This window comes from Saprolegnia parasitica, assembly GCF_000151545.1.
Source record: "Saprolegnia parasitica CBS 223.65 unplaced genomic scaffold supercont2.70, whole genome shotgun sequence".
NCBI lineage: Eukaryota > Oomycota > Saprolegniomycetes > Saprolegniales > Saprolegniaceae > Saprolegnia > Saprolegnia parasitica.
The window spans coordinates 163926-175114 of record NW_012156464.1 but is presented as its reverse complement, the minus strand read 5'-3'; the positions used below and the strand labels follow the sequence as shown (position 1 = coordinate 175114).

Genomic DNA, 11189 nt, shown 5'->3' with positions numbered 1-11189 from the left:
TCATGGCTCTCGAGAGGGGTGATACTCTTCTCCATGTCGTCGCTCTCATCCTCATCGTCCTCGTCGTCGCTGCTCTCATCGCTGCTCGACTCTGCGCCAGAGCTGGATCGGCTTCCTAGTCGAAGAGCTGCATCAGACCAACCTTTCCACACAGAAAAAAGGTCGTACGGAACGACGTGGCCGACGACGGGCTCTTCCACGTGTCGTTGGCCTTGGGCGATGGCATCGCTGGGGGTGTGCCGCCTGCGCGGACAAAGCACGGACGCGTCGGGTCGGCGTCCGAGTAGGTCAGTTGCGGGTGGCGGCGGAGCGACTGCACGATTGCAGCAACGACAGCGTCCAAATCCACGTCGTCCGGAAGCGTCGGGCGCACTTGCCCGCGAATGTACGACGTGTAAAACGCATTGTCCGAGGCGACCCACTCGAGGATCGCATCGACGTACTCGGACGCGTGCGCAGCGACGTAAGGCTCCAAGGCCATGTCCGTCCTCGTCGTGGTTGGGTTTGGAGTTTTGCCAAGTGTTGTCTTGGTTGTGGGAGGAGGCACGGGCAACGGAGCTGGGGTTTTTGGCTGGCGCAGCGCCTGGAACGAGACGCGGCCGCCGACAACCGAGCTCGTGACGTCCGGATGGAGCTTGAGCGTATCGACGATGCCCGCGACGACCGCCTTCGTGCTCACGTGCGACGGAACACGGAGCTGTCCGAGAATGTCGGCTTCTGTGAACGCCTTGCCCTTCTTCGTCGTCGAGAGCATCGCCGTGAGGTAATAGGGCGCCACTTGGTCGACAATGTTGTGGACACTGGCGGTCGCATCGCCCGACGAGCTGCGCCGACCAAAGCACACGTTGGAGAGGAAGCTCGGGCGGTGGCGAAAGCGTGGATCTTGTACAAGGGCTGGCATGACGTGGCTCTTGACCACGGCGCGCGGCAGCACAAACGGTAGTTGGAGCTTCCACGAGTAGACGACGGCGTGGCCGCATCCCTCGTCGTGGGTCTGCAGCCAGCGTTCCATCGCCTGCGCGTACGCCTCGATCGCGGTTGCGAGGTTGGCGTCGGTCAAGCCAGACGTATTATTGGGCGTGGCAGACCGGGGCGCTACCGTCGCTGCGTGAGGTAGCTGCAACGAATTTGCAACGATGGATGCAGAAGTACCTCCCGGAGTGACCCGTGGCGGCGTCGAAGCCATTGGCAGTCGCGGCGCCGGGATCGATGCCATTGGCTTGGTAAAGAAAGGCTCGGTACCAGGGAGCGAGTCGACGTATTGGAGCCGCGCGTCGCGCCGGAGAACGTTGACGACAGCCACCACGAGCGCATCGGTGTGGGTCGCACCCGACGCCATCGGCGAGAGCACGGTTCGGAGCCTCGAGACGTAGAACGGCTTGTCGTCGAGGACGCTGGCGAGTACTTGTGGCAAGAGAAGTGCACTCAACTGCGCCGCCATGGCCGCGTCGGCGGGAAGCTCCTCGGGCTCCTCCACGCGCGGCGACGCGACGATTGTGACCTTGCCAGCAATCACTTGCTGCTGGAGACGCGGATCGCGGCCCAGCGCGACGAGAATGGCGTCGACGACCGCGTCGGCCGGCGCAAGCGGCGCCATCGCTTGGACCTGCGACCGAATGCTGTCCTCGTTGACGTAGCCGCCCGCGCCCGTGATATCCAGCACCGCGGGCTTGAACTGCTCTTCGTACTGCGCGACGCATTTCTGGACAACGACCGACGTGACCGAGGACAAGGGCTGGCTCGCGACGCTGGAGGTAGTACTACTGCGGGCCTTGGGCGCGGCCTTGCAGCACCAATGGCCGCCAACCGCGCCAGCCGGCACGACCGCGGGGTGGCGCTTGAGCGCGTGGACGATGCGGCTCGCGGCCTTCTTGAGATCGATGCTGGGCGACGGCGCGACGAGCGTCCTATGCACGTCGGACGAGTTGTAGACTCTGCCGCCAGACGTCGCCGCCAACATGCGCGCCGTGTACACGAGGATCTGGTCGTTCACAAACGTGTTCATCGACACGCTCGGCGCGCGGGAGCGAGAGGCCAGCGCCGCTTCCCACGAGCCGCCGTAGTCGTCCTGCATCGTCGGTCGTCGACTGGTCTTCTTGACACGAACGAAATACGACGGCGTGACGACGGCGATTGGTCCAAAACCGGTTGATTTCGCAACCGGCTACATATATAACCGGTTAGAATGGTGGCTTTGCTACAGGATCGACGGTTTGAGGATCGACAGTCACTATGCTCAACCTGCAGCTTGTGTAGGTACCGGAGAGAGCGCTAGGCGACTGGAAGCGGTACCCACCAATTTGAATGCACCTTCTTGTACGGCCAAGCAAGGGTACGTGAGCTCCAGTTAGCAGAATGGACCCTTGGGCCAAGTACGGAGCTACCCGGCCAAATAGGGACGTCCTCGGTCTAGCAAAGCTGCCGTTCGGATGCTCTAGTAGTACTTGGTGCAACCGTTAGAGCCATCGGCAGCGGCCATTGGCAAATATGAGAATGCTTCTGGTATGCAGTCAGTGGGTCACCTCCAGAGGTGGTACCGAGATGGACCTTCGCTTGCTGCTTGAGTGTGGCCTCACCTCCTAGTGTCGCTGCCGCTCGGCACCGTCGGTAGTCTCTCTGCGCCCTTTTGCAGGGAACGGTCGCGTGGGCCTGCCTTCATCGGGTCGAGCGCCAAGCTGCCGTCAGCACTGCTGCTCCACACGGCCAGACAAGCGCGAGCTCTTTTTTGGCGAGTTACTCCAAGGCAGCCCTTGCTTTCTTGCAAGCACTTTCTTGTAGGAGGCTCGATGGGATCGGGGCGATGTCTGCGAGCTCGGTTGGCTCGCTAGAGTGTTGTGGCGACTCGATAATGGTGGAGCACTGATCAAGCGCGCCAAAGAGCAAATGATGGTCATTGAAAAAACGCGTTAAACCCAAGTGCAACCGATCGCGTTTTATTTTGGCTTTCTAGACGTGGGGAGCAGCATGGCAAGCTTCCGACCGGGCGCGCCGGGCCATGGGTCGACCGCTGGCAGCGTCTCCATCTCGGCCTTCGTCAAGGACAAGAGCCTCGCGTACGTCGAGCGCATGCTCGCGGTCACGGCGCGGGGCGGCGTCTACTACTCGTCCGACGTCCAGGCGACCTTGGCGATCCCGAGCCATTTGGATGCGACCAAGGTCTGCAGCCGCGTGATCCATGCGCTCAAGCGCGAGCCGAACGTGGTGGCCACCGAGACGTCGGAGGGCAACTGGCGCTTTGAGGGGCCCCATACGTCGATGGACCGTCCGATCGTCACGGCCGACTCGGTCAAGACGCTCTACGACGCGATCCTTCTCGAGCACAGCGTGAGCGTGAGCCTTCTCGTGCGGAACTCGGCCAAGTACCCGCTCTCGAACCTGCGCAACCGCTTGCACAAGACGGGGTATCTCTCGACCGACGCCATTGCACCCGCCATCGACATCATCATCGATACGGTGCTTCGCCACGACACGAGCATCCGCTTGATCAACAACGACATGCTCATCTCGACCGACAAGACGGAAGGCGAGCACAAGGACGACGACGACGACGAGCTCCCGACCGAGCGCGACGCCTTGGTCGCCGTGCTCGCCCACCGGCTCGCGAGAAAGGCCATCTACTCGCGCCGGTCCGTCGGCCTCGTCGAGCAGCAGCTGCTCGTGCACAAGCTACCCGATACGGGTATGCGCCGCCGCGTCGTGCAGCGTCTGCAAGCCATCGGTTGTTTTCTCTTTGTCGGTGACAACGACGCGACTGCGATCGTGACGCTGGACCAGGACTGCCTCTACCGCCCGATCCACGCGTTTGGCGACCTCAGCTTTCTTCGGCGGACGTGTGCCACGTGGCCAACGGTCACGAATGGCGTTGCCAAGGTCGCGTCACGACCGCCGTCCGTGGCTGTCCCGATATCCGTATCCACGACGCCAAAGAGTACGTCGTCGTCATCGGTGCTGACGCCCGACCAAGTGCACGCGGCCATTGAAGCCTACATCTTTGCCGCGCAGCAGTGGCTCGATGCGCATGCCGAGGCCTGTCCGTCTGCTCACGTGTACTCGTGGAAGGTCGGTCTGACGTTTCCAGTGCCATTGAGCATCATGAAGTCGGTCGTGGTTCCTGCGCTCGTGACCGACCCGCGCCTGCGCTACCGTCCGAGCTACCTCACGCTCTACTGCTTTGGGCCGCAATCCGACGCGATCTCGGACGACGCGCCGGCGACGCTCGATGACGTCATGGACCAAGTCGTGCCGCATTTCCGGACGCGCATGCTTGCAATGACGCGGAAAGGCGACGTCTACGGCGCCGCCGACGTCATCGGGTCGCTCCGCGTGCCGTCGCATCTGAACAAGGACTCGGCGGTCAACTGCGTTCTCGACGCGCTCGCTCGCCACCCGGACGTCACGTGGCGGGCCGGCGACAGTCTTGGCCACTCGGGCTTTGTCGCAAGCGACAGCCACGTCAAGCTGCCGACGCCGCTCGTTGTGCCGCCGGTCGTCGCGTCGCAGTGGGTCATCACGCCGTCGTTATCGTCGCCGTCGTCGCCGTCGCCGCCGCGCCCGACAAGTTCGCTCACGGTCGACACGCGTCCCCGGACGCTCTACGACGCGCTTCTTATCGAGCACAGCGTGCGCGTGGTCGAGCTCGTCCACGCGGCGTCCGGCCATGCGTACTTGCTCCAGCACGTTGCTAGTCGCTTGGCGCGCACGTCGTACATTCCACCGGCGTCGGCGCAGGACGCGCTCGAGACCGTCGTCAGCATGGTGCTCCGGCTGGACCCGAGCCTGCGCGTGCTCGAGTCAGGAGACGGACCGTGCTTGGCACTCGGTGTCGCGCCGTCGCGGGTCGTGGGCGACACGGACGCCTCGCTACCGAGTGAGCTCAACGCGGTCATGGACGTCGTCGCTCGCCGGTTTGCGCGGCGGATTGCGTATGCGCCGATGCGCTTGGTGTCGATGGCGACGCAGCTGACGCAATGGGGCGTCACGAACGTCTCGGACGTGCTCGTCGGTGTCCAGGCGCGGCTCCAGTCGGTCGGGTGCTTTGTGTCGGCGGTCGTCGGCCCCGATGTCGTCACGGCCATTGACAATGCGTGCTTGCTGCGCCCAGCGAGTGAGTTTGGCACGCTTGTGTTTCTGCGGCGCGAGCCGCGCTTTGCGTCACCAAGTGACGCCAAGTCGCCTGCGACGAAGCCACCACCGGGCATGGTCGTGTCACCGGCCAAGCCAATGGTGGACGTGTCTCTGCCGCCCGCACTCGCGTCGAGGTCGCTCTTGGATTTGTTACTCGAGTGGCACGCGATCACGCTCGGCGATGCACTGCACGCGCTCGGTGAACCGCTGGCGATATCCCGCGTACACCGGCACCTCGAACGCACGGGGTACATTACATCGGACCTGCTTCCGCGGGCGATCTCGGTGGTCCTCGCGCAGTTTGCGTCGGACGCGAGCCTTGGCATGGAGGGCGACGGCGACGACATGGTCGTGGTGCCGATGGGCGAGCGCCGTCATTGGACCACGCCTCGGTCGACGCCTTTCGACGGTCCGAGCATGGTGCAAGCGACGGTGATTGAGTTTATCGAGCTCATCGTCAAGGCGCCGCTGGACTACGTGGCCATGGCGCGCATCGTCAAGGAGAAGCCGCGCTTTGGCTACTCGACGAGCAAGACCATGAAGCTCGTGCAGCAAGCGCTCTTTGAGACGGACTGCTTCCAAGTGCTCAAGACGGGCGAGAAGGCGCTCGTCACGATTGCGCCGTGGGCCCTCCCGCGCAAAGCGAGTATGCTGGTCAAGCACGCACTGCTGGCGCACTTGCTTGCGCGCTGGTTCTCTCCACCGCCACCACCAAACGGCGACCGTCCTACCGACGCTGCTCCGAGCATCGACCGGCGTACCGAGCCGACGTCGACGGTCGTGATCGATCGATGGGCTGTCGACGGTCCAACGACCGATGCGACAGCACTCGAGGCGTACGTGGCGGCCTCGTTGGCGTGGCTAGAGACGCACGACGAAGCGTGTGGCGAAGCCGTCATCTACGACCTCAAGCTCGAGTACCCCGTCTTGCCTGGCGTTATCAAGACGCAAATCCTTCCGGCGTTGAAGTGCGACCCGCGATTGCAGAGCCGCCCGAGCTACGTCGCCGGCTTTTGCTTTGGGCCGCGCAGCAACGTAGACACGAACGCGCCGCTCTTGACGCGGGTGCTGGCGCAGGTTCTGCCGCACATCAAGCGGTCGATGCTCGCGACGATCGAGAAAGGACGTCCGTTCCACGAGTCGGACGTGCGCGGACTCTTGCGTCCGCCGGCGACGCTATCGCTCGACATCGTCGTGCAACATGTCCTTGGCGCGCTCCAGCAAGAGCCCAACGTTCGCTTTACGCTCAAGAGCGACACTGGGCGTCTGGTGTTTTTCAGTCGAAACGACGATGACGACGATGACAATGACGACGACGACGACGATGACGACGAGGACGACGAGGACGACGATGACAGCGATGGCGATGACGAAGATGACGCGGACGAGGACGAAGAGAACGAAGTGGACGATGTCGTCAACGCTGCCGACAGAGTTTCGGTGACGTCGATCACGGAGAGCTCGGCGACGGTCGACGACGCCAGCATGTGGAACATCCGCGCGATCGAGGCGCTGGTATCTCCAAAGAGCGAGTCGGCAAGCGACGATGCGATCGTGTCGCTGCACCACGAGACCTTCTTGGCGTCGATCCTCGCGTCGGTGGCGTCGGGCAGCGTCTTTTACGTGTCGTCCCTCTCCAGCCAAGTGCGTGCACTCGTCAACAACGACAGCGCGGCCACGATGGCCATCAATGCGATCCTTGCGTCGCCGCGGCTCCATCCGCAACTGCGCTACTGCGACGACGACGACCGGCGTCCGTGCTTTGTCGCAGCGACGCCACCGCCGGCGACGATCGATCCCGAGACGGTTCAGAAACACGTGGCGGCGCTGAGCCAACGCATGGAGCACGCGCTGCGTACGGCGATGCGTTTTGACGTGGGGTTTGTGCCCGGCGTTGGCGACTACAACAGCAGCGAGCTCGCGCGCCTCGTGGTGGCCGAGGTCGCCAAGGACCCACGCTTTGAGCTGCGCGCGACAGACGAGCGTCAACCGTACTTTGAAACGTCACGCGCGCATCTTTGCAAGCCAGCGTCGCCGCCGCGCAAACCGGAGCCGCAAGCCCGGGTGACGGTAATTCCGCTGGAGCCGGTCGGTTTTACGCCGCCGGTGCCGACGAACGTCGACGACGCGCCGCGACCGGCTCTGCCCGCCAAAGTTGAGTTGCATGGACACGTTGCAGTGGTCAAGACGGCGGTGCAACTGCGCGATGTCGTAGCCGCGCACGCGATCTTGCGCGAGCCGTGGCTGCCTGGTCGCATCGCGCTTGCCGTCCACGGCAACGGCTCTGCACTCTTGTTGGCCATGGCCTGGGGAACGGAAGCGCTCATCGTCGACTGCGAAAGCACCCGGGTCGATGTCGTTGCGACGCTGCTGCAGCCAATGCTTCTCTCACCAAGTGTCTGCAAGGTCATCTACGGCTCGCACACGCAGGCCGGCGCTTTCGTGCGTCTTGCCAATAGTCCGATCGCGTCACTCATCGACCTCGAGCTCCTCTTTGAGCACCAGACGTCGCGCTTCAACGTCTCGTTTGCCGAGATGCTCTCAATCGTCGGGCTACCGGCGCACCCGCACCCGCGGTACCTCGACCGACCCGACTTTTTGAACCACCGCCCACTGCTTCCGGAAGCCACGCAAGCCGCGGCGGCGACAGTCCAACTGCTTCTTCAAGCCTCGGATGTCCTCGCCAAGGCCATTTTCGACAACATTTCGCCGCTCATGTCAGCCTCCAACCAGCGACTGCATCACGCGATTGCTTCCGATGGCCAGCGATCGCTCTGCTTTGATGCGCAACACAATCAGCGCCTTGTCTCGACCGAGTACCTCCAGGCGTGGCGGCCCCACGACGTTATCTCGAGTCCGCCGGTGGTCATCCACGAAGACTTGGACGACATTTTGGGGTTGCTGCCACCCGACCTCGCGGCACCTCTGCTCCAACCCGACGTCAGCGCCAAGCTGCTCGACATCGTCTTGGACCTCGGACGCCGACCGTGGGCATGGGTCAATGGCGCGCGTTTCTTCCTCGACACAGCCAATCAGGATCGCGTCGTCACGAGAGACGACCTGGATTCGATTGTTGACCGCATTGGCGGCTTTGGCAGCGACAACCGCGCCGGCCTCGAGCGCCAACTGCACCGCATCTCGGCCATTCGCAACCGCCAAGACAATATCATCGCACTCACGATCCGCGTCGGCCGGTACATTGAGGGCAACGCGGGCTTGATCGCGGATCTTCTGGCGACGGAAGACAAGAACATTCTCTTCCTCGGCGAACCTGGCTGCGGCAAAACCACCATCGTCCGCGAAGTCTCTCGGCAGCTCGCGACCAAGTACAACGTCTGCATCGTCGACACGAGCAACGAGATTGCAGGTACTTTTTCTCCAACTAGTAGAAAAGAAGAACCCTAACCTCGCTCTGATCTCTAGGCGACGGCGACATTCCGCATCCGTGCGTGGGCTTGGCGCGGCGCATGATGGTGCCGTCGCTCAACGACCAAGCCGCAGTCATGGTCGAGTGCGTCCAGAACCACACGCCCGAGGTCATGGTCATCGACGAGATTGGCCGTCCGAACGAAGTCGAGGCCGCGCGCACGTGCAAGCAGCGTGGTGTGCGCATCGTGGCTTCGGCGCACGGCGACCTGCGCAAGCTGCTCAAGAACAAGCCGCTGCGAGGTCTCGTGGGCGGCGTCGAGTCGGTGACGGTCGGCGACGCATTGGCCAAGGAAAAGCAAAAGAAGGACGACAATGGGCCGCTGCGAAAGCTGTTGGCGCAGCGCGGTGGCGAGCCGATCTTTGACGTGATTGTGGAGCTGCGTCGCGGGCAGTACAACGCGTGGCGCATCGTGACGGACGCCGCGTCGGCGGTCGATGCCATCTTGGCCGGCGAGGCGTACGAAGCGCAAGTGCGGACGCGGCCTCCGTACGGCGGCGTGGGTTTTGGATACGGTGTCGAGTCGATCTAAACGCAGAGATCAAACATTTTGAACAAAGTCCATTTGATGTTGCAGCTAGAGTCGTTGTGGGCGTAGTCTTGTCTAGTGACGCCAGTAGACAATATCGTCCATGTCGCATAGTCTCTCGGAAAGACCTCGATACGGGTTTGGATTCGCTTGTAAGTGGCTTGTCAATGAATCGATGTTGCCGTTGAACACCATTTCCGTGAGTGTACACTATTCATGGCGAATTGCCACCTCGAGGTTGTCCAGTCGCAAGAGTTCAACGGTGCGCGATGGCCCCACGCCGCCTCCTCGACGCGCTCCTCGAAGACCACGCAGCTCGGCTGGCGACGCTCGTCCACGCGCAGGCGCCAGAGCCGTACGCTGTCGCCAAGCTGCGCAAGAAGCTCGTCAAAAAGTCCCAGACGATCCCGCCGGCGCAGCGCGACGCTGCCGTCGCCACGGTCGTCAACCTTCTGGTGCAGGACCCGCGCATCACGCTCGCCGCCAAAGGCCAGCTCGTATCGTCCGGCACAGACGCTGCGGCGCCAGAAGAAGCGCTGCCGGTGCTCCACCACCTCGCACGCCAAGTGGCGTCGCATCCTTTACGCATGTCGACGATCCAGCGCCACGTGGAGACGGCAGCGACGAATGTGCAGGAGCTCGTCGATGCGCTGGTCACGTTTGGGTGCTTTTGCCAAGGCAAGGATGCCAAGGGCGCCGATGCGATCCTGTACGACGAAGCCGCGCTGCTGCGGCCCGTCACGGACTTTGCCGACGTGAGCTTTCTGCGGTCGTATGCCCATGCGTCGCCGACCACAGAGTCAGAAACGCCAAAGAAAGCCAAGAAAGCCAAGAAGACCGAACCGACCAAGCCGACCAAGGTCGAGGCCAAGGCGACCCGTGCAACCCTCTTGGACGCCCTCGTGCAGAACCTTGCGGTGCGCGTTTTGTTTTTGATTCAGCTGGAGCTCAAGAAGACCGGCGTGTGCGTTGGCTGGCGAGCGCTCATCGAGAAGCGTCTGCGGCTTGCAGCGTTTGTCCCGACCGCGCAGTTTGCCGCCGCCGTCGCTTCCATCGAAGCGACCGTTGTCCAGTGCGGCAACGTTGTCGTGACCGCCGACGACAAACTGCAGCTCGCGCCCGGCGCCGTCGCACAGACCAAGTACACGGTCCCCAAGGCACGCAAGCCGGACGTCATCTCGAAACTGGTGACGCGCTACGCCAGTCGCACCGCGGCCTCTCCGCTTCCTCTCACGACGCTCCAGCAAGAGCTGCGACACGAAAACGTGGAGAAGCACGACGTTGCCAAGGCCGTCGCCCTCGTGCTGCGCGGTCTCGAGCGCACGGGCTGCTTTCACATTGACCGCTCCAATCCCAAGATGGAGGTGGTTGCGATCTTGCCATCCAGCCTCGAGCGGCCTGCATCGAGCTTTGAGGACCTCCATTTCTTGCAAACGCCTTCCGCTCCAGCACCCGTCACGATGCCAACGACAACGACAACGGCAACGGCAACGACAACGGCAACGACGACGACGACGAAGAAGAAGAAGAAGGCAAAAGCCGTCAAATGCACCGCCTCAGAAGGAGCCAGAGGTCGACACGACCGACCGCCCGACCGCCGTGGCTCCGTCCGACCTACCGGCCCTCGTCGAGGCCTACATGTCGCTTTTTCTCGACGCGGTGTTGCAGTGGGTCGAAGGCGGCAACGACTTTCACGTCTCGTACATCCGCGGACAGCTCCAGCCGCTCTTGCCGCCGGGGACCGACGTGAGTGAGCTCGTCGATGCTGTCGTGGCGGCGCTGCGTCAAGATGCGCGTTTCGTGTGGACCGAGACCAAGGGACATCAGCGATACTGTAGTGGACGCAAGCCCAGTGCCGCGCCGTCGCCCGGTACGTTGACGCCACGCGCTAATGTCATGGAGCCCGACACCACGCTTGCGTAATCAATCACCACACAAATCAAGTTGTCTGAATTGAAAACCGACCATTTCAACATGTTGCACTCATTCCAACGAAGCAAAATGCGCGAGCAGCGACGCTGCCACGTCACTCCGGTGCTGAACGTGCACGTCGTGGCCCGAGGCATGGAAAACAACGTTCTTGGTCCGTGGGCCGCGCAGCGCGGCATA

General features: G+C 62.8%; 3 protein-coding genes across 3 annotated transcripts in view; 2 read left to right on the top strand and 1 right to left on the bottom strand.

Annotated features, from left to right (window-relative positions):
- The window catches only part of SPRG_21070 (hypothetical protein), a gene marked incomplete at both ends in the record, with an annotated part of 3798 nt that extends 1724 nt beyond the window's left edge, over nucleotides 1-2074 (bottom strand). Inside the window, 3 exons of the mRNA XM_012350855.1 lie at nucleotides 153-488; nucleotides 555-1095; nucleotides 1153-2074. Of these exons, the coding sequence (XP_012206245.1) occupies nucleotides 153-488; nucleotides 555-1095; nucleotides 1153-2074 (1799 nt within the window). The remainder of the gene's footprint in view (nucleotides 1-152; nucleotides 489-554; nucleotides 1096-1152) is intronic.
- Nucleotides 2075-2964: 890 nt separating this feature from the next.
- On the top strand, nucleotides 2965-9113 carry SPRG_11973 (hypothetical protein; the record flags this gene model as incomplete). Its single annotated transcript, XM_012350848.1, has 2 exons — nucleotides 2965-8491; nucleotides 8548-9113. The coding sequence occupies 2 exons, from the start codon at nucleotides 2965-2967 to the stop codon at nucleotides 9081-9083; spliced, it is 6063 nt and encodes a 2020-aa protein (XP_012206238.1). The 3' UTR covers nucleotides 9084-9113.
- A 236-nt stretch (nucleotides 9114-9349) lies between these two features.
- SPRG_11972 (hypothetical protein) lies at nucleotides 9350-11011 on the top strand (the record flags this gene model as incomplete). The annotated part of the gene is made up of 2 exons (XM_012350847.1): nucleotides 9350-10621; nucleotides 10653-11011. 2 exons carry the CDS (start codon nucleotides 9350-9352, stop codon nucleotides 11001-11003), a joined length of 1623 nt encoding a protein of 540 aa, XP_012206237.1. The 3' UTR covers nucleotides 11004-11011.
- Between the last annotated feature and the right edge of the window lie 178 nt (nucleotides 11012-11189).